Source organism: Rhincodon typus, chromosome 26 (genome assembly GCF_021869965.1).
Source record: "Rhincodon typus isolate 14 chromosome 26, sRhiTyp1.1, whole genome shotgun sequence".
NCBI classification, from domain to species: Eukaryota; Metazoa; Chordata; class Chondrichthyes; order Orectolobiformes; family Rhincodontidae; genus Rhincodon; species Rhincodon typus.
This window is the reverse complement of record NC_063357.1, coordinates 36,399,749-36,423,480: the sequence shown is the minus strand read 5'-3', so window position 1 is coordinate 36,423,480 and position 23,732 is coordinate 36,399,749. Positions and strand designations below refer to the sequence as shown.

Below are 23,732 nucleotides of genomic sequence, written 5' to 3'. Positions count from 1 at the left end.
TGATTTTCTGAAGAAGAGTCTAGGCCCGAAACGTCAGCCTTCCTGCTCCTCTGATGCTGCTTGGCCTGCTGTGTTCACCCAGCTCTACATCTTGTTATCTCATATAAAAGTAAGTCTTTCTTTTTTATCCACTAAGTTACAAGGAGAGATCAGGTACCTGATGGGGATTCCAGCAATATGCTAGTTTCCTCAGAGGGGGATTTAGCGGACAGGTTTTCACTGATGTCTTCCGAGGTAGTATGTGGATCTGTTGGGAGAAGCAGAACAATAGGTTACCCAGTGAGAATGAATAGGCTGTTAAAGTGGATGATCTGAAGCTTTGTGTAATCCTGCTCTCTTGCTCTTTCACTTTTTCACAGATATACACACACAAAGAAATATGTATATATGTTAAATAAAATAAATAGCAAAGAAAAATGGCCAATCCCTCACATCCGCTTATGAGTGTGTCATTCAGGGCTGCCACTTTAATAGCACACAGGCAGCAATATTTATATTTGTTCACATGTTGCCTGACCAATTCATTGCAGATTTCTCTCTCCTCCTTCAGGCTACAGGAACCACCAGATTGCCAGCTCCTGGGCTTTTAGACAAAAGTGGGGCATTAATCAGCAGCAATTTTCATCAGGTGACAATTGCAATCTTCTGAAAATGTTCCTACCTGCTGTCTAACGTCAACTTTAACAATTTAAAAAAAAAACGTGCAAAATGCAGAGGAATGCTCTGAATGTAAGAAATGATACAGAAAATGTCTGGTAGGTCTGGCTTTTAAACATGTACGTAGATAAGCAACATGACTGCAGAGTGCCCACAAGAACAAGGACAAAGATCTGGCTGCTGGATGACAGTTTGGTGCCATTATTTCCTCACAGACATCCTTGGCTGCTACAGGATGCTGATTTACAGAGGCAACATGTATCTTTGACATCACCAAGGATGGATTTAGCTTTAACATTTATCTATTCCTCTGCTGCTCAGCCACAATCTTGTAGAGAACATACATTCTGTTCACACGTCTCTGGCAGTAACAGAGATTCACATTTTAGGAAGCATTTACAGAATTCACTGCATTGTTGGAGACTATTCAGCCCATCATACCAGTGCTGGTCCTCTGAAAGCTATATCCAATTAGTATTCTGCCCCTGCCCAACAATAATGGTTTGAAAAAGATTTATCCATTTCCTTTTTAGATGACTATCCTACATTTATTTCCATCGCAGCTTCTGGTCAGCTGATCTATGGCCTAAAAACATGTGGAAAAAGAAAATAAATTTCCTTCAATTTTAACTAATGTCTTGATTTACTGTTTAGTGGAAGTATTTATTGCTGATTTATCTCATAAAGAGCCTCCATAACATTGGCCACTTCCACCAGAAGGGAATGAGTTCCATTCTAATTTTGTTTAAACCTCTCTCTATTGCTCCATTGCAGTTATTCTGCATCCTGTCCACTGCCTTCACGTTCATTATAAAAGATGGTTGTCAAAATAGGGACAATGACTGATGGCTTAAATGGACTGGTTCTGAATTTTGGACCTTTCCCCATCTTTATATCTAGTGGCTGCCTGTTTGGAGCACCTGGCTGGTCAATATAGGAATTTGTCCAGAATTGGTCCACATCCTACCCAGGAGTCAATGAGGTTCAAACAGGAAAAGGGGTCAGAGAATATGAAATGGTGCCGGGGACAAGCAATTACAATTTTTTTTTGTAAAAGATACCAGTTATTTACAGAACTGCTACGGTGTAGAGGAGGCTAGTTGGTCCATCATGTCTGGACTGGAATTTTCCGCTGTCACCATTAATGTTGGAGCTTCTGTCTTTCACATTTCAAATCTGTCTCTAACTGTATTTCCAAAGACAATCAAATCATGCAGTCAAATGTGTTCAATCAGTTCAATAATTACTCTCCTTCCATCTCAGGGCAGGGTTTATTTACTTTTTACCTTGAACAGTGATTTGAATGATTTCTGAATCTTCTGGCTCTGTCTTCACTTTTTTCATTGTTGACAGATCAATGGAGGCACCTGTGGGTGGAGGTGGAAGAGGAAATGGATCATCAGAAAGCCGCTGGTACAGTCGCCCATCGGCTTTGTGGGCAGCACGCTCACAAACTGGTGAAAAAAACCAAGTGGCACAGGATGTCTCTTGTATTATGCTTCCAATGGATGTATGTTGAAGAGTCAACTGCATTTAGAATCATAGAGTCACTATGGTTCTAGAGTCACATGCCAATAAGGATGGCAGATTTCCTTCCCTAGTGAAGCAGATATGTTGATACAACTATCAACGATGGTTTCACAGCCACCATTGCTGAGACTCATTTTATACTTAAATCCAATTCATAAGTTTCACCAGCAGCCATGGTGGGATTTGAACTCCTGTCCCCAAAGCATTAGCCTATGCCTCAGGATTACAAGCCCAATGACATAACCACAGTGCCACTGTCTCCCCTTTCCAGTGACTGGTCACACCGGCTAGGTGAGACAATGAGCCCGGTATAAGCTGGGAAGGGAGGGAGGGAGGGAAGAAAAGACAAGACAATTTAAAAGCCTGCCTCTTGTACATCTCCCAGCAGCACACTAGTCACCCGGAATTATTTGTGGATGCTAGGATTTGATTCCTGCTGTCCCTCTGTCCTGGAAATTGCCAGAAAAGTCAACACAAACAGCTAAAACAACCGCTAACCTGTTCCTTCCAGCAGAACCCATCATGGGCTTTCCTCAAGGTACTTCTAACAAGACCACAAGCCACAGGAGCAGAAGTTGGCCATTCAGCCCATTGAGTCCGCTCCACCATAAAAACGGTGAAAAAGAGTAGTCCAGTTTCAAACTTGAGTCAATAGGACTCCAGACTATCACATCAATCTTCCCTTCCCACCTGACAAATCTCCCCTGTTTAGGGTTTTCCACTAAAAGTGTTCTAAGGTCCTGTTCCTACTGATGCTACCCGTAAACTGTGTCAGATTTGATCCTTTGTCCATGCAATATTTAACTTGATAACCTTCACCTCTCTTTTAATAATGACAGAATTGAATAGATACCACATTGAGTATAGTTCACCAATCTACTATTGCCTGGAAAAGTTAACTTCTACTAAGCCCTCACCCTAAGGCTGTTAGTTAACTGATGACCCTTAGTTCTAGCACTTTTAGACTAAGTTAAATAAACTACGAGCCAGCAATGCCAAATTTTCATACGCAGGTAAAAATTACCAGGATGTTATAAAAATGCTGTGTTTAATGCCCTGCTCTAACATGAACAGAGTTATCAATGCATGTAAAAGAAGGCATTTGGTACGCTTGCTTTTATTGGGCAGGGCATTGAGTAGAGGAGTTGGCAGGTCATATTGCAGCTGTAAACGACATTGGTTAGGCCACTTTTGGAATACTGTGTTCAATTCTGGTCTCCCTGCCTTAGGAAAGATGTTGTGAAACTTACAAGAGTTCAGAAAAGATTTACAATGATGTTGTCAGGGTTGGAGGGTTTGAGCTATAGGGAGAGGCTGAATAGGCTGGGGCTATATTCCCTGGAGTATTGGAGGCTGAAGGGTGACCTTATTGAGGCTTATAAAATCATAAGGGGCATGGACAGGGTAAGTAGACATGGTCGTTTCCTTGGGGTGGGGGTGTCCAAAACTAGAGGGCATAGGTTTAAGGTGAGAGGAGAAAGATTTAATAGGGACCTGAGGGGCAGGTTTTTCACACAGACGGTAGTGCACATATGGAGTGAGCCACCAGAGGAAGTGGTGGAGGCTGGTACTATGACAACATTTAAAAAGCATCTGGGTGGTACACGAATAGGAAGGGTTAAAAGTGATATGGGCCAAATGGGGCAAAGTTAATTTAGGATATCTGGTTGGCATGGACAATGCAGACCAAAAGGGTCTGTTTCCATGCTGTACATCTCTATGACTCTAAATGGGCTAAGGAAGAGAAGAAACGAGTTAGTTGTTTGAAGAACATTATCATCTGCATGTGCAATGCCAAAATCACGAAAAAGTTTTAATGGCCACTACGATAAATTATATTTCCAAATGGACAACTTGAAACAGCACAGAAATTGACCATTCAGCCTAATTAGCCTGTGCTGGTGTTTATAGTCTCCTTCACACCATTTATTTCATGTCATTCTTTCAACATTTCTTTCTGTTCTTTCTGTAATGCATCTATCTAGTTTCCTTCTGAAAAAAAAAAAATCCATATAATTTGGGTCAACTACTTTTTGGGGTAAAGTTCCTTACTTAACTGAGTCAGGAAGTTCCTCCACATATCCCTGTTGGATTTATCAGTAAAATTTTGTATCCTAGTCTTGAATCCTCCCGCTAGTGGAACTCTCTTTTTGACCATCTTGTTTAACCTATTCATGTTTACATGGACCTCAATCAGAACTCCTCTAACCTTTTTCGAAAGATTTCCCTGCCTGTCCAATGCTTGCTTTGGTACAGAATCAGAAAACGGTTTCAGCTCAGAAGGAAGCCATTCAGCCTGAAACAAAATCACGGCTAAGAAATTGCAATTTGTTTCTCTCTGTTTAAAAATAGAGAATGAATAACAATGCGTCCTCAGCTGTAGACACTCCATAGTGAGAAACATTAAAACAGGGAGGTGCCATTTTCCTCCACCAGCAGCGGCCTCAAGGAACCTTCTCCTGTTTACATGGTTTAACTCACCCTCTGTCTCCCCAAAACCTGTCCACTATTTACCAGACACAAGTAAGGAAGACTTTCGATTTGTCTGCATGGTGCATCGCCAACACAAGACATTATCCAGGACAAAGCAGCCCACTCGACTGGCACCCCATTCACCACCTTCAACATTCACTCCCTTCACCACAGATGCACAGTATCAGCTGTGCATACCATCTACGAGATGAATTACGACAACTCACGAAGACTCCTTCAACAGCATGCTCCAAATGTGTGACCCTCTACCATCTAGATTTGGGCCAAAAGGCAGTGGATGTGTGGAAGCGCTACCAGTTGCACAGTCCTCTCCAAGCCACACACCACCCATACTTGGAAATATATTGTTGCTCCTTCAAATGTCACTGGGTCAAAATTCTGGAATGACCTTCCTGACAGCATCGTGGGGGTTACCTACAGCACATGGCAACGATTCGCAAGGTGAATTAAGGATGGGTGACAAACGCTGGCCCGGCCAATGATGCCCACAACTTGTGAATCAATTTAGAAAGTGTGTGTGGCTGTATGTTGGGATGAGGATTTGAGAGAAAGAAAATCTGAGTGGAGTTTGTTCTGATCCCCGTCCTTTCCTTGCCTTGGGGCTCTTGATACACCTTCATTTAAGAACAATTCAATATGGACTGGAACATTAAGAAGCAGGAAAAAACTGTGCAAATAAGTTTTTCAGAATTTCGAGGAAGATCAGACTTACATCTTTCAGAGTGTAGTACAGAAATCACATAGTTACTTACCCGTTTCACCTTCTTTCACCTTCAGCGACCTGATACGAGAAAAAAACACACTTTTCAAAAACCAAAATGTCTTATCACAGGGTAGGACGTGAAGAGTTTGTAGATGAAATCAACAACTAGAATTTGTCCTTGCGGCCCAACAAGTCCACACCGACCCTTGGAGCATCCCAAACAGACCCATCCCCTTATAACCCGCCTAATCTACACATCCCTGAACACTACGGGGCAATATAGCATGGCCAATCCACCTAACCTGCACATCTTTGGATTGTGGGAGGAAACCGGAGCACCCGGAGGAAACCCACACAGACATGGGGAGAATGTGCAAACTCCACACAGACAGTGACCTGAGGGTGGAATCGAACCCAGGTCCCTGCCACTGTGAGGGAGCAGTGCTAACCACTGAGCCACCGTGCTGCCCCTAATTGTCCTCAATCTATTCAAAATTACATGGGCCTCAATCAGAAGTTCTCTAATCCTTTTCGAGCTTTGGCACATAATCAGAAAATGGTTTCAGCTCTAAAAGGAGGCCATTCAAGCTGTCTGTGCTAGAATAAAAAGGTACCCAGTACTGTTGGTTGTGGAACATGGACTGCAGTGGTTTGAGAAGGCAGCTCACCACTATCTTCTCCAGGGAAATAAGGGATGGACAATAAATGCTGACCTGGCCAGTGATACCCAGATCCCATAAGTGAAATAAAAAAATCTACAAGGAGCAGAATCGTAAGCCTAAGACACAACATTAAAGGGAACAGATAACAGTTAAAGAATTGGAGGCTCATCACATGACCGATTGTGAATTACATGATAAAAACCAGAAGAATTGCAGGTGCTATAAATCAAAAACAAAAATAGAAATTGTCGGAAAAGTTCAGCAGGTTTGACAGCATCAGATTTGCACTGGCACAGACCACAACATACAAGGGTCTACCCTTTCACTGAGGAGTTGGGGCCAGGCACGACAGCTGTTCTCAGGAGCCTAGGTCTGTGAGGGAGGGGTTAACAAACAGAGCCCCAATCTCTCCACAGTATTCAATAGCCCCCAGCGTGAATGCACAGTGAGATCAGAATGGAGTTCATCTCTGATGGCACCCGTTGAAAACCCTGCTCATGTATGAACCCCAGCAGCACCCTATGGTTGCCTGGTGTTCACATTAATGAATTAGTAATCCAGAGATTCTGACTGACATTCCTGAGAATACACGCTCAAATCCTATCATGAGAATCTGAATTCAATTTCAATATAAATCTGGAAATAAACAGCTGGTGTTAGTAAAGATGAACAGAAAACGTACTATACAGTCTGGGGAAAAAGAAATCCTTGTCATCTTGCACTTTGTTAACCAAAACCAGAGAAATCCTTCAGCAAAATTAACCATTCAGTACTAGTTCCTGATTAATTCCATTAGCTATAACCAAAGAATCAAAAAGGTGCTTGTGGTGCAGTGGTAGTATCCCTACTCCTGGGCCAGGAGGCCCGGGTTCAAGTCCCACCTGTTCCAGAGGTGTGTAATAACATCGAGAACAGGTTGATTAGAAAAACAGGTTTGATTTACAAAAAAACCTAAAGAATCGAGGGTGCTCGTGACACAGTGTTTGTGTCTCTGCCTCTGAGCCAGGAGGCCTGGGCACAAGTTCCACCTGCTCCAGAGGTGTGTAATAACGTCTTTGAACAATTTTCTACAAATTGGCTAATGCGTTATGAAAAGTCTTAATCAACTACTGACATCATGATTTACGCAGCCAAAGAAAGGAGGTTAAAAACCAAACCCTGACCTTTGTCAAATTAATCAAATCCATCCATTACAGCTTCTTACAAGTCTCAGTGAAATGATACCTTGGGAAAGCACTGACTGATTGTTTTTGTTGGCATCGATGGTTTGCTTTCAGTTTAAATGGGACTTCCTTGTTAATAAAGTCATTAAAGCCATTCTTAACTTCATCCAAATCAGAATGCTTCTGTGTACGTTTGCTGGTTAAAGGGATGTTGTAAAAGCTTTGGAAGCAGATCTCTTAATCCAAGAATGAAATCTGAACAGTTTAATGCAGAATTGAACAGAAACAAAACAACAAGTTCAGTTACCTGAACTTAAAAAGGAAAGGGCAACATAACAATGTAGAGAAATTAGATATCTGCAAAGGAAAGGATGATCAAAGAAGGAAACTAATGACTAGGTAGGATGAGTGATCGTCTGTGTCCACAGAAATGAAGACCAAGTATTCCAGAGAATACCAGAGATACATTACTTTTCACAGTAAGTTGGTACTATGACAATGTGATTTTACCTGATTTGCAGATCGAAATTGGCAGATATGACGTGGTGAGCATCACAGAGACATGGCTGCAAGGGGATCAGGATTGGGAGCTGAATATTCAAGGATATACATCTTATCGAAAGGATAGGCAGGTGGGTTGAGGGGGTGGGGTTGCCTTATCAGTAAGAAATGAAATTAAATCAATAGGAAGAAACAAAGTAGGGTCAAATGGTGTAGAATCTGTGTGGGTAGAATTGAGGAACCGCAAAAGGTGAAAAAACCATAGTTGGAGTTATGTAAAGGTCTCCAAACAGTGGTCAGGAGCTGGGGTGCAAGATATACCAGGAGATAGAAAAGGTGTGTCAGAAAGGCAAAGTCACAGTGATCATGGGGGATTTCAATATGCAGGTGGACTGGGAAAATCAGGTTGGTAGTGGATTGCAAGAAAAAGAATTTGTGGAATGTCTACGAGATGGCTTTTTGGAGCAGCTTGTGATGGAGCTCACAAGGGAACAGGCAATACTGGATTTAGTGTTGTACAACGAGGCAGACCTAATAAGGGAGCTTAAGGTGAAGGAACCCTTAGGAGGCAGTGATCATAATATGATAGAATTTACTCTGCAATTTGGGAGGGAGAAGATAGAATCAGAGGTAACGGTATTACAGCTGAATAAAGGAGACTACAGAGGGATGAGCGAGGAGCCGGGCAGAATTGACTGGAAGAGAAGCCTAGCAAGAAAGACAGTGGAACAGCAATGGCAGGAGTTTCTGGGAGTAAGTCAGGAGACACAGCAAAAATTCATCCCTAGGAAAAAGAAGCATGGTACAGGGAGGATGAGGCAACCATGGCTGACTAAGGAAGTCAGGGATAGCACTAAAGCAAAAGAGAAAGCATATAATGTGGTGAAGGGCAGTGGGAAACCAGAGGACTGGGAAGCTTACAAAGACCAACAGAGGGCAACAAATAAAGAAACAAGGAGGGAGAAGATTAAATATGAGGGTAAGCTAGTCAGTAATATAAATGAAGACTGTAAGAGTTTCTTTAGATATATAAAGGGCAAAAGAGAGGCAAAAGTGGACATTGGGCCACTGGAAAATGACGGTGGAGAGATAATAGTGGGGAACAAGGAAATGACTGAGGAACTGAATAATTACTTCTCGTCAGTCTTCACGGTGGAAGACACGAGTAATCTCTCAAAAATTCGAGAGAGTCAGGGGGCAGAGCTGAGTATGATGGCCATCACCAAGGAAAAGGTGCGAGTAAAACTGATTGGTCTGATGGTGGACAAGTCACCTGGACCAGATGGACTACACCCCAGAGTTCTAAAGGAGATAGCTGAAGAGATAGTGGAAGCGTTAGTGGTGATCTTTCAGGAATCGCTAGAGTAAGGGAGGGTCCCAGAGGACTGGAAAATCACTAATGTGACACCCCTGTTTAAAAAGGGAGTAAGGCAAAAGTCAGAAAATTATAGGCTGATTAGCCCAATCTCAGTCGTGGGTAAGATTTTGGAGTCCATTGTGAAGGATGAGATTTCTGAATATTTGGAAGTGTATGGTAAAATAGGGCAATGTCAGCAGGGCTTCATCAAAGGGAGGTCATGCCTGACAAATCTGTTAGAATTCTTTGAGGAAGTACCGAGCAGGGTGGACCAAGGAGAGCCAATGGATGTTATCCACCTGGACTTCAAGAAGGCCTTTGACAAGGTGCTACACAGGAGGCTGCTGAGTAAGATAAGGGCCCATGGTGTTAGAGGCAAGGTGCTAGCATGGATAGAAGATTGGTTGTCTAGCAGAAAGCAGAGAGTGGGAATAAAAGGGTCTTTCTCAGGATGGCAGCAGGTGACAAGTGGTGTTCCACAAGGGTCAGTGCTGGGACCACAACTTTTCACTTTATACATTAATGATCGAGATGAAGGAACTGAGAGCATTCTGGCTAAGTTTGCAGACGATACAAAGATAGGTGGAGGAACAGGTAGTATTGAGGAGGTGGGGAGGCTGCAGAAGGATTTGGACAGGTTAGGAGAGTGGGCAAAGAAGTGGCAGATGGAGCAAATGTGAGAAACTGCGAGGTCATGCACTTCGGTAAGAAAAATAAAAGCATGGACTATTTTCTAAATGGGGAGAAAATTCATAAGTCTGAAGTGCAAAGGGACTTGGGAGTTCTAGTCCAGGATTCTCTCAAGGTAAACTTGCAGGTTGAGTCAGTAGTCAGAAAGGCAAATGCAATGTTGGCACTTATTTTGAGAGGGCTTGAATATAAAAGCAGGGATATACTACTGAGGCTTTGTAAGGCTCTGGTCAGGCCACATGTGGAGTATTGTGCACAGTTTTGGGCCCCATATTTCAGGAAAGATGTACTGGCCCTGGAGCCAGAGGAAGTTCACGAGAATGGTCCCAGGAATGAAAAGCTTAACAAATGAGGAACGTTTGAGGACTCTGGGACTATACTCATTGGAGTTTAGAAGGATGAGGGGGGATCTAATTGAAACTTACAGAATACTGAATGGCCTGGACAGAGTGGATGTTGGGAAGATGTTTTCATTTGCAGGAGAGTCTAGGACCTGAGGGCACAGCCTTAGAGTAAAGGGAAGACGTATTAAAATAGAGATAAGGAGAAACCTCTTCAGCCAGAGAGTGGTGAATCTATGGAATTCACTGCCACAGAAAGCTGTGGAGGCCAGGTCATTGAGTACATTTAAGACTGAGATAGATAGGTTCTTGATTATCGAGGGGATCAAGGGTTACGGGGAGAAATGGGAGAATGGGATTGAGGAATTTATCAGCCATGATTGAATGGCGGAGCGATCAGGCGAATGGCCTAATTTCTGTCTTATGTCTTACGTAGTCTATGCTATCCCTTACAACATAAGAAACTATGCATGGGTATTGTGGTATTGAATGCAACAAACTAATAGCTAATTATTCTATACGGGCATTCCATTTACAGGCACCTAAATGTCTGGACTAATATTAAGATATTAGATTATAGCAGAGCAGTATGTTTTCAATAGCATGTCATGCCTCAAGTGATCCTAGGATAAGATGGAGGTATGAGATCATTATACCCTCAGGTCATATAATATCATGGGTATTTCTCTTAAAGGTATACTGACCATGAGATAGAACATGACAAAAAAGGTAGAGTGGTACATTCCATATCCACGTCACAAATAGATAGCATGCATGTGGAGACATACATGTGACACTTTATGTATAACTGTAAACCTAATCTTATCAAGCTGAACTGTAAATGTGGCCATTACCAAGTTAGTCTGCAATCTTGGACCTTGGGATAACCTCATTACACTGTTACTCAACAAAACCAGCTAACGCTGAATCTGAAATTTATATCGGGACAAACATGCTTGTGCTATTATGATTTTGATGAATTATATCACAGAATCCCTACAATGGTGAACATCTGAAAGGAATCCTCACTCATTAATTGCCTGGTAGTAATAACAAAAATCTTTGATCACACTAAATAATGTTAGGTTAATGGGACTTTCATATTTAATTACACTTTGGTCTGTTTAATCCAATGGTCCTGTTGTGATTAGTTTGGCTTAGTTAAGCATCACGTAATTTGGATTGTGCTTTTTTTTTTAGAAAGGTAGTCCAGAGGTGAACTAATTCAGGCAGTTTTAAAGTCACTCAAATATGAATGGCAGACCTAATCATCTGACATGAGCTTGCTGTAAAGCAAGAGAGAAAGATCAGTCTGATCCTCTTTAATCTCACAGTCGTAGAATCTCTACAGCGCAGAAAGAGGCCATTCGGCCCAGAAATCGACACTGACCCTCTGAAGAGCATCTCACCCAGATCCAACACTCCCCCACCCCATACCTATAACCACACAGCTACCACAGTTAACCCACCTACATCTCCCTGGACACGGTGGATAATTTAGCATGGCCAATACACCTAATCTAATCTTTTGACTGTGGGAGGAAACCCATGCACACACAGGGAGAAGATGCAAACTCCACACAGACAGTTACCCGAGGCTAGAATTGAACCTGGCATTATGAGGCAGCAGTGCTAACCACTGAGCCACTGCTCCCCCCTCATAATGAGTAGATATTGAAAACTGTAATATAATATTTCTTGTACTACTGTGCTGAAGTTAGCATTCAAGTGTGACAAGTCACACCTTTGCGGAACATTATTTCTGCAACTCTTAGTAATGTGTACCAATTTTAAAGAGGCACTAGTGTGAAAAAAATCCATAACAGTCGAGAAAGGTAATTTTGTTTATTCATAGTGCACTCTTCAAACCATTCAGTTTTCATGGAGGTAATTCCAGTCCTGAAAGCAGACTGTTTATGACACAGAAAGAGACGATTCAGCTGACCATGTCTTTGCCAGCCATGATTACTATTCGACCCAATCCCATTTTCCAGCTCTTGCTCTTTGTGACCTAGGATGGCTATTGCACTGAATGCAGGTCCAAGCACTTACTAAATGTGTTTTTGCCTCTGCTACCCTGTCAGGCAGTGAATTCCTGATCGTTCCCCCCACCCTGCCTCTGGGTGGAAAATAAACCCCCTCATACTCCACCCTTCTAATCCCCTACCATTAACTTAAATCATGCCTCCTAGCTATTGGCCTCTCTAGTCTTCCTATCCTCTCTATCCAGGCTTTTCAATTTTAAACGCCTCAGATAAAGCTCTTCAGACTTATCTCTTGCAAGTAAAGTAACTCTCACCTCTTCAAACTCTCTTTAAAGCTGAAATTCTCACTTTCTGGCAACATCCCCATGAATCTCCTCAGTATGTGCTGTGGTCCTGTCACATCTTTCGGGAATGTGGTAACCAAAATTGGCCTAACACCAGTTTTATGCAGTTCTAGCATAGCTCCCTTGTCTTATTTCTCTGCCTAGATTAATAAAGGAAAGTATCATACCTTGTCACGGGGAACCAGTGAGTTTGATGGCTTAGCACAGATTCAGGAAAACCTCCAACTGCGTGGGTTCAATTCTTGTTCTGGCTAATGTGGCCTAATGACCGGCCTCTCCACGCTGCCCCTGTGAAAGGGATTGCAAACCACCCACCCACCAAATCTGCCAAGAAAAACAGCTCAGGATAAAACATCAGACGATCCTACCTCTGGGGCAGACCACACAAACTGCAACCTGTTTTGGTCCTTTCAGGGTTCTGCAGTCACATTCTCAAAAGATCCTGCCGTTTTTCTACAATTTTCAGATTCCCACTGTTTATTCTGTATTCGATAGTCATGCTGGTCTTTCCCAAATGCATTACCTCACACTTCTGCAAATTGCCTCTTTTCTGCCCACCTGACCAGCACATTGATACCTCCCAGTAGTCAACAGCTTCCTTCCTCATTATTAACCACAAAACCAATTGACAATTTCTTATTAAAAATGTAGGGCAATGGTTAAGTGTTGGATTTTTAACCCAAAAGCGAGTCACTGTGCTCCGTGGCAACCCACTGGAAATAACCAAGTCAAGAAACATCCACTAAACATAACCCTTTGCTTCCACTGAACTTATTTTGGATCCAACCCTTGTCACTTGCCATTGGATCTCACGTGCTTTCACTTTTTGGGTGAGTCAGCCGTGTGATGCCTTGCCTAAAGCCTTGTTACCTAAATTCATGTTACCCTCATTAAACTTTTTAGGTTAATCAAGTTAGTTAAACAGTACCTACCCTTATCATATCCATGCTGATGTCCTTTGCTAATCTGTGCCTCTCGAAATGACAGTTTGATGTGTCCTTCAGAATTTTTCCCAATAGTTTTGCGCATTACCGAGATTAGGCTGAATCACCTTTAATTACACAAAATATCCCTTCCTCCCTTTTAAACCACAGCATTACATTAACAGCACTGTGCCTGTAGCTAGAAAGGATTGGGAAATGATGGTCAGGGTCTCTGTACTTTCCACTCTTGCTCATTTCACCAGCCTGGGATTCATGTAATCCAGGCCTGGCAATTTATTCACTCTCCAAGATGCTAAACTCTTTTTCCCCCATCCAATATTTCACATTCTTTATCCTGAATGCCTGATTTGTTCCCTTCTTTGTGAAGAAAGATGGAAAGTATTCATTAAGAACCATATCTACATCCTTTGCTTCTGCACACAAGTTACCATTTTTGGTTTCCAATCAACCTTACTCTTTGCTTAGTTATCCAAATTATGTGGGAGCCTTGTATGTTAAGGAAACTGATATCCATTAAATGAGTATGGGTGGCTATAAAACAACTGATTTTAAGAAACTTTTAAAATATAAAAGTGCTGTTATAAATTTCTGGACCGTTTGCTTGGTGATCGATATTACATTAATGAAGGATAAGAGGGCAGGATTATCTATGTTGGGACTTATGAAAGAATGATTAATTAGGTATCAGCCGTGGTTTGATGGGAGCACTGAATTAGGAGACTGAGGATTCACACCAGAGGCTTGAAAGTCAAGGCTGACTGTCCAGTACAGGGCTGAGGAAGTGCTGCACTGTCACAGGTGTCATCTTTTGATGAAACAGGCAAGATGAGGGTCCAAATGTCAGCTCAGATGGATAAACAAAAATTCTAAAGCATTATTCAAGTACAAGGTAAGTTCTGGGAATACAGACTGTTTTGACCCCTCATTAAAAACAATCCCATTGTGAATTGTTGAGTTGCATTGTTTAATGTGTACAAATTGGATCAGCGATTTGTACGCTGTCATGATTAGTACACTTCAAAGAGTAGCTCAATGGTAATAAGTTGCTTTGGGTGTCCTGAGGTTGTTACATAAAAGCAAGTTCCATCTTTGTCAATGATTACTCACATTAAAGGCTGATGGAGTTCACGATTTCCTACCTGCAAATGTGGTTCTTTGGGGTCATGTCCAGTGCCATTGTTCTGTGAGACTCCTCATCCAAAGGGGAATGGCTATCCGGTTTGGAACCATCCCGTATGTATTTGTTGCCTAGAACAAACAGAACATTCATATTCTTAAGCTGCCTTTGCAAGAACTGCTTGGTTTTGAGGTTTCCAATTACAGCAAAGAATTGAGCAATGCAGATAGGAGAGCATTTTCTCACCAAAGGCCTGCTCTGTTTTGAAGAATCAATTTTAACAAGGCTTTTCTGCAGTGGTTGCAAGAAAGTACAACATTTAAATACAATATTGATTCTAATCGGGTCATTAAACAGCACGAAAATCAGTGGACAGGGAGGACAGAGGTGGATCTATTTACATTATAATGACATTATCAATTCAAGCAAAACGATACAATTGAGCCATTAATATTAGATAAATCAGAGAAACTGACTGGCAGCCATGTATATATGGGGGTGCAGGTAGGTTGAGTGAGTTGGCAAATGGAGTATAATGTGAAAAAGTGTGAACTTGTCCATTTTAGCAGAAGAGTAAAAACAGCATTATGTAAATGGTAAAAACTTACAAAGCTCAAAGATGCAGAAGGAGCTGAATGTCATGGTGCATGAATTGCAAAAGGTTAATGTACAGATACAGCAAATAATTAGGAAAGCTATTAGAATGTTGTCATTTGTTGCAAGAAGAATTGAATATAAAAGTCAAATGATTATGCTTCAGTTATACAGGCCATTAATGAGACCAGATCTGATAACACTGAGTATCATATTGACCACCTCCTTCAAAAAGGATAATAATACAGGGGTAGCAGTTCGAAGAATATTTATTAGACTAATATCTGGAATTGGCTGGTTGCTTTACGAGAGAAAATTGGACAGGATAGGCTGGTGGAATGAGCTTCCAGAGGAAGTGAGGGATGCAGGTACAGTTATAATGTTTAAAAGACATTTGGATAAGTACATGAATAAGAAATGTTTGGAGGGATATGGGCCAAGCGCAGGCAGATGGGGCTAGTTTAGTTTGGGATTATGGTCAGTGTGGACCAAAGGGTCTGTTTCCATGCTATATGACTCTTATTGTATCTGCTGGAGTTTAGAACAGTAAGGTGATTGATTGAAACATATATAATTTTGAGGGGCTTGTGGAAAGAATGGTTCGCCTTGAGGAAACATGTAGAACAAATGGTCACTGTTTCAAAAAAAGGATTGTCCATTGAAGAGAGAGATGGCTCTACCATTTTTTGGAGCCTCTTCCTTGGCTTAGTTAATTGTCCACCACCATTCATGACTGGATGTAGCAGGGCTGTAGTGTTTTGATCTGATCAGTGGTCATAGGGTCACTTAGCTCTGTCTAAGGCATGCTGCTTAGGAGGCAGGTATCCTATGTTGTAGTTTTACCAGGTTGGCAACTCATTTTTCCGTGTGTCCGGTGCTGCTTCCACATGCTCTCCTGCATGCCTCATTGAACCGGCTTGGTTCCCTGGCTTGATGGTAATTGTTGAGTGAGGGATGAGATTACAGCCTGTGGTTGAACAATTCTGCCGTTGTTGATAGCCAACATCCCCTCGTGGATAATGCCTAGTTTTCAGCTGCTGGACTTGTGCTGAAACTATTCCGTTTAGCACGATGTTAGTGCCAAATAACGTAATGGAGTATGTTCTCAGTGTGAAGATGGGACTTTGTTCCACAAGGTCTATGAGGTGGTCATTTTGCAATTCATGCACCATGACACTCAGCTCCTTCTGCATCTCTGAGCTCTGTAAGCTTTTACTATTTACATAAAAGCACAAAACTGCCATAGAGTCAGATGCACCAATGGCAGGTGGATGGGTGAGAATGAGGTCAAGTAGGTCTTCTTTGATGTTGGTTTTCCCACCACCTACAGCAGGTGAAGTCTATATCCCACAGGAAACAGGGAGCTCCCTATATCTACCTTATTGAGCTCCTAATAGAGAAAAAAAAACATTGATCTGTTTGTTGTTCCTAATGGTTAAAGCCTCTCAGTTGATGTTATCATCTTCACAAAACTTTTGTGGTTTCAGTTCTAGCTTATTCTACATTGTTTGTATAGAATGAGACCCAATATGTGCATCAATCGTGTCTAAACAGAGTTAGACGTAAGCTTAACACAACTGCTTCGTTTCCAAATTCTGCTACATTGAGAAAGAAACCTAGTCTTTTGTTGGCATCCTCATGCTACTGTTCACCAGTGCTGCCACTTCTAATGATGGAGAATCTGTACCCGAGATCTCTTCGCCTCTCTACCCAATTTAGACTCTTATTTTCAAGGAGTACATGCGCCCCATTTTCCTGCAACCGAAATGCACCATTTACTTACAATTAACTTCATTTGTCAATAACATGCCCAATCTGCAAGTATTTTGTTGCAATTGCCTTCAGTGTTAACAATATGTAGAAATTGGCATCATCCACATATTTTGAAGTTTTACTTCCAATTCTGAAATGTGAATTGTTTGTAAATTGTGAACAAAATAGTTTCCCACACGAATTCCTATGGAACAAGCCACCCCTCACCTTTCAGCAATCTGAGTATGCATTGTGTATTTTGTTTTGTAACAAGGTTTCTGTTCGAGGAGAGATTGAGTAGACTGGGACTATACTCATTGCAATTCAGAAGAATGAGGGTGGGGGTGGGAATCTTATAGAAACATTTAAAATTATGAAGGAAATACATAAAGATAGAAGCAGGGAGGCTGTTTCCACTGGCAGGTGAAACTAGCACTAGGGGGCATAGCCTCAAAATAAAGGGGCAGCAGATTTAGGACTGAGCTGAGGAGGAACTTCTTCACCCAAAGGGTTGTGAATCTGTGGAATTCTCTGCCCACTGAAGCAGTTGAGGCTACCTTGTTGAATGCTTTTAAGACAAAGATAGATAGATTTTTGAACAGTAAAGGAATTAAGGACTATGATGACAGGGTGGGTAAGAGGAGCAGAGTCCACGAAAAGATCAGCCATGATCTTATTGAATGGCAGAGTGGGCTCAAGGGGCCAGATGGCCTACGCCTGCTCCTATTTCTTATTGACTGCTTGATTTGACCATGTGGTACCTTATTAAAGGCCTCTTGATAATCTAAGCATTTTACATCTACCTCATTATCCTTACCCACTGTCTTTGTAACATCTCAAAAGAACACATTTGCTCAACCACGACCTTCCCTTTTAAAGTGCTTGTTCACTATTCTTTATGATGTACTTTTGGTTTCTAAAGGTTTTTCTATCACATTTTGAAGTAAAGCTTTCATTATCATTCCTACTGTTAAGCTAACCTGTCTATAGTTCCCTAGAGTTGTTCTTTCCTTTCTAAGTATCAGAATAACATTAGCTGTCCACCAGCTCTCTGGTTCTAATGATTTTTTTTATTTTTATATATATATGTAACAGTGTCTCTATGATGATACCCTGGGGATGCTTTGTCTCTAACTTAAAACAATTGAATATTGCTGAAAAAAGTCAAAACTTTTCATCTTCCACTCAGCAGGACAATGTGCAAGAACAACAATTTAAGGGGAAAACCAACATTTATGCTGCTCGAAAGGATTGTGCTGACTGTTTGGCAGAGGCATTGCCATGGAGAATGCAACAATTAATGATCATTGACACTTATCTGCCAGGCTTTCTTTAAATGTTAAATCAGGCAGATTGATTCTGATTGGACAGGACGTTAGTTCATTCCTTCAGACAGTGAAGGCTGTTACCTGTTTTGTTGAGTTGAAACAGGTGCAACGTATGTATATGTTCTGTATACAATGAACAGTGTCGTGTGTATTCAAATATGTAGCTTCTATTACACACAAAAGTGTGCTACACCACACAGCCAATTTAACCAATTTGTCAATTTGACAGTGAAATTAAATTTGCATCACTGTGTCATACCTATTTGGAAATGACACTAGCAATAAAATATTACAACCCAAATATCATTAAATAATACAATGGTGCCGTACAGCAGCATGTTGTTTGGCCATCAATTTTGCACTGGCTCTTTTGAAGAGGATTCCAATTATGTTCTTGACAAATAATTCACATCATTCTCACTTGAAGGCTTCTCATGAATCCTTTAAAACATTTACATGGCATGAAATGCCTCAAGTCTGGCGACGTTTTGAAGTAAACATGGGTTATATTTGAAAATCTCTTTTACAATGAATGATCAAATTACAGAACATGAAAGCATTGCCACAGCAGGTTTAACAAGATTAAAAGGATTGAATAAACTGTGCAAGCATCAAGTTATGCTGTTTATCCATTGTAAACCTCAGGGCATCTCATCGTTCCCCTCCACCCCTGAAATACAGCCACACCCCCAAGGGATATGAACTGACACAGAGAAAACAATTAAAGCAGCTGCCTTTTTGTGGCTGCCTGCAGGCTGTTGGAATGAACTTGAACACTGTGCTCTTAGTGTGCTCATGCTCCTTGAGTAGGTAGGCCATCTCAGCAGTTATGAGGAGGGGAGGTAGTGTCTTTCTGTGCTTCATAGTTGACAAACACCTTGGCATTTATTTCATCTTCTGGATAGATTTTGCAATTAGATGCTCTCTTTCCCAGATTAATGCTACACAACTCTGAAGCCAAAGAGATGTTTTTTTATCCGCCCAGGGGACTTCCAGGAAGAGTAGCAAACAGCATCATAATGGCAAGATGCTACTCTCATTGTCTGGAGGACACCAACTCAAAATGTCCAAGGAGCTTGGCACGACTACTTCGCAAACGAAACCATTCTAAGATCACACCTTGGGCAAGGACCGCAGGGAGATTCAAACTACCATTGATCCATGTTCTAGGCCACTTGGTTGATGGTTGGAGGGGGCTTTTCAAGAATCTGTCATACACAAACGTACCTCCCTCTAATTAATTCAACAGAACCTTAACCACCAATGTTCACACTAAAACGGGATTCCCCATAAATTCCATCTGTCGAACATAATCGCTGAAGGGAGGCTGAGCTGAGAATTTTGACAGGGCCCATCTCAGCAGTGCAGCTCATAAGGCAGAGGTAAACAGAAGGCCTGACTTTACCAGGCGATAGTCATCTACCGTTCACTGCCTGCTTACCTGTTAGAACTCGCTCATCAAACATCCTGCAGGAAACAGAGACAAATAAAAAAAAAATGAATTTGGTTTCTACAAAATGCACAAGCATTTCAATCAGCGCAAACTTTCTGATTTAGCAACCGAAACTCTATTACGATGAGTAGCAGGCCAACCAGCTGCACAACAGAGAGGCTGCATGCAAGCATAATGAGTACATGCTCCTGATGTTATTGTCCAGGTGACCAGCAACTGCAGCTTAGACAGGAGATCCACATTACTGTAGCTGCATACCCCAGCAGCCAGAAACCAGCCACGCGACGATATGCAAACCTTCTGGTTTTAATTTCCGTTAGCAGCACGCAACTTATGATGCTCCCTTCCCCAGACTCACTGTAATACGAGGCCAAGCTCAGTCCACTGGTGGCTCAGATCCTATGCAGGAGGCCCTTTAGTCTTCATTGGAAAGAGCTAAGCCACTGGTCTTAGTACATAGGTGTGAGATTATACACCAGTCCGTTATAAATCAATCCTCCTCACTCTTCAATTTTCAAAGTTTGTAAAATGTACTTGAAATGACAAGAGCTCCCAGCCCACAACGTGCTGTATGACTCTGACTCTATGAAGGAAAAACAGCAGCACCTCTTGATTCAATCGACACAGACACCCCTGGTGCCCTGTGGCTAAAGTGTAGTCACTTTGACTGTCCAGTTTAAAGTTGCTGAGTGTACCTTTAAATCCGGTCACCATGGGTGGGGTCTTTAAGCCTCTGTGGGGGCAATGCGCAGGCGGCAATGCCAACATTCACACTGCTTCCCGGTATGCCAGTTTGGTGACTCTATCCCACCGTCGGATCACTTTTTCTGGAGATGGGATTGGAGGTGACATGCCCTCGAGAAGCAGGTAGCCAAATGCCTGATGATTAAAGACCGCCAGAAGATGATTCTCGTTCAGGTGCCCTCAAGTTGACCAAATGTCTGGAGGTGATCTCCTGATGGTGAAGCTCAGGGCCAGCACTCTGGGGCATGCTTCGAGAGCTTCCTTGCAACTAACTGCAGCCAAATGTTGCCCTCGACAATAGTGGCCTCAAAACTAAGGCCCCCTTTCTGTCCTTCACCCAAACCGCTGCTCCTTTGGGCTGGTGAGCCTATCGTTGGACACCGATTGGTCAATTCAGGGAAAATTCTTGATGACTGTATCCCACACTGTGCCAGGTCTACCCCATTTGCCTCACTTGGCCCCAACATCAGGGAAAATCCAGCCCCCACATAAGAAGTTATAAATGAAGAACTGCAATTCACATTCTGGTGCCAAGCTTAGCTCAACGCATTCCTCAGGTTTGAATTCCATGACAGCCAGCAACCAATAAACATCGTATGGAGATGAACTTACTGCAGGAGATTGTACTGCAGTTGGTTTTTGAGTAGCTCTGACTGGATTTAAATGGACAGCCAAGAAACCAAAACTATGTTAATAAAAGTATGACATATTTGTCACACGTACAGCTCCCCCTGTCAGCACCAAGGTGACACAGCCAAAAAACAGTTCTTTCAGCTTTGCCTCATCTGTATTCCAGCACATAAAACCAGCAGCAAGGCAAAAAGTAGCTGCTGGGAATGCTGCATCCGTATGAAATCCCAATGAGATAGTAATGAGCAGAGACTCACTGCTTCTGTACAAGGTTCTTAGGGAAAATTGGTTGGATGTCTTTGAACGCCTCCTTGTGGCCCATTGCAGAGTAGAATTGATCATGACTAGGACACAGGCACTCTGGACCAGAGTCTGGTTTACAGAAAAGTGCAGTTTGAAAAAGCAGCAATTCCATCAACATCTATGATGATCTGTCAAGTAAAGGGGGCTGTGGCATTCCATCTGCACAATGCAGTGTGTTTTGCTTGGGGTTTGTTTCCATAATTAATGACCTCAGAGTAAAAGGTACCATCCAGCTTAAAAGCCAGAGGTTCCTGTTTTGAATCACAGAGGCTAATTAGAACCAAACGCACACACTGACAATTGATGAGATTGAGTGAGATGTCAAACTGCACAATGAAGTCAAAGGGCAGCAATATTTATCCGAATATAAAACCAACATTGCACTCAATCCTGTGGATTTCCCTCATAGAGGTCTACAACCTCACTTGAACTACTTTATTTCAGCAGGGGCATCAGCTGGGCAATACAATTGGCATTGCCGACACTGAAGTGAAAACCAGCCAGGATTCTAACTCCTGATCTGTGACCCCAGAATGACTCACGCATGCTGCCGTAGACTCGGCTGTTATGTCACCTGTGAGTGAACTGCTCACTGGCCACACCTCCCGAACCCAGCTTACCTTTTAATAACAAACCGAACTTTGTGTCTTGCTTCCAAGATACGTTTCAGTTTGGGAACTCCATAGGTGCAAGGTCGCTTGAAGGGAATTCCTTCCGGTATCCCTATGATTTCCACCGCCTCTGGGTCGCAGGCAATCTTCCTGTATGGAACAGGAACCATATGATCCAAACCTAAGGCCTCAGCTACAGAAAACACAGATGACAACGATTTAAAATATGTTAACATTTCCCAGCTTGCTGAGCAATGCCTGGGCATTTGTACAGACATCATAACATACAGCACAAAATCAGGCCATTCAGCCCAACTACTCTATCCTGGTATTTAGATTCCCCTCAAGCCTCCTGCTTTCTTTCCTCTTCTGGATCAGTCAACATTACTCTATAGAGACAATAAGGACTGCAGATGCTGGAAGCCAGAGTCTGTGGGAGTGAAGCTGGAAAAGCACAGCAGGTCAGACAGCATCTGAGGAGCAGGAAAGTCAACAGTTCGGGCCAAAACCCTTACCGTACAATTCCCGATCCCTCACGCGCTGACCTCTCCTCTCAAAGTATATCTGAACTGTTCTCTTTTAACCACTCCCTGTGGTAGCGAATTCTGCATTCTCACCACAACCCTTGTCAGAGGGGTTTCTCCTGAATTAATTGGTAATTCTCATATTAATGAGACACTAGATTGGCTCTTCCCTACCACTGTGTGCGCCAAAAGTTTATTTTAAAATTTTAAAAGACCGTATTTGTTCTAGTCAAGAATGGTTTTTGTGAAGAAATCACTCAGGTATACAGGCGCGATGAAAAAGTGTAAAACAGGCAGTAAAGTGGACACCTGGCTGCCAACTAGAGGGCATGGCAGGGAAATTAGAGGCAGTGGGTCTTGATAGTAGCGTTGATTACCGTTCTCACCAAGGAAACTCAGCAACATCACCAAATAGACTTACTCACTTTTGTGCTTGGCTGCACGTTTCTTGAATTTTCTTCACTTACCCACACCTCCCCGAGATCTAGCTTAATAAATAGGTGACTTTAATCTCAACAAATATTGAGTTCGGTTGCGGGGGGGGAGGGGGGCGGATGCGGTGAGGGGGCTGGCTGCAGGGACAATTAAATGAAACTAGAAATTTTTAAAAGGAATGCAAATTCTGCAGAAGCGCAATGTTCTGAAGTTGCTGCCAGACCTCCCCTGGTGTGCACCCCATCTGGCTGGTAAACCTGACAGGACCCCTGAAGGGCACAGCTCCGAGTGAAAACCTCACAGGTAACTGCAGCAGCATATTATCTGCTGAGGTCAACCTGAGAGCAAGTGTAATTAAAATTGCAGGTTCCAGCTCAATGGCTTAATTTTTTTTTTTTAAAAATTGCTTTGCAGCACCAACGAAGATTGACACTTGGAAGGGTAGTATCTGTTGTCTGAGGAAGGTACATATTTCAAACCATTGTTCAATTTGAAATGAAGAGGTGTCGGTGCTGGGGAAACACAGCTTTTTGTTCTCAGAGACTAGATTAAGTGCTTTCAGGTTAGTCACAAGATGAATTCATAGAGTGTACTGCAGCATGCAGATGAAAACAACCTGTACTTTGTCTCTTTCCACAGGGATCTGATTTTCACAGTCCTATTTTGTGAATAAACATTTCTGGGAGAAACTTTAAGTGTGTGTATTTTAACTAATTCCTTTTAATGAATGTGACGTGTGAGGCAAAGGAACAGCCAATGTGTTGTAACCTATACAGACACAAGCTTTTAATGGTATGTACATTATATCATCCATTTAAGGATTAAATATAGACAATACATTCACAAAAATATATACCAACCGCCATCTGAA

The 23,732-nt window shown here is 42.2% G+C and overlaps 1 protein-coding gene across 1 annotated transcript in view; it reads right to left on the bottom strand.

Annotated features, from left to right (window-relative positions):
- Positions 1-23,732, bottom strand: part of gtf2ird1 (GTF2I repeat domain containing 1) — a 176,767-nt gene that overhangs the window by 61,662 nt on the left and 91,373 nt on the right. Inside the window, exons 11-16 of the mRNA XM_048612388.1 lie at positions 21,912-22,095; positions 19,603-19,628; positions 14,510-14,618; positions 5,433-5,461; positions 1,944-2,024; positions 158-247 (exon numbers count right to left, since the gene is read on the bottom strand). Coding sequence (XP_048468345.1) covers positions 158-247; positions 1,944-2,024; positions 5,433-5,461; positions 14,510-14,618; positions 19,603-19,628; positions 21,912-22,095 — 519 coding nt within the window. The remainder of the gene's footprint in view (positions 1-157; positions 248-1,943; positions 2,025-5,432; positions 5,462-14,509; positions 14,619-19,602; positions 19,629-21,911; positions 22,096-23,732) is intronic.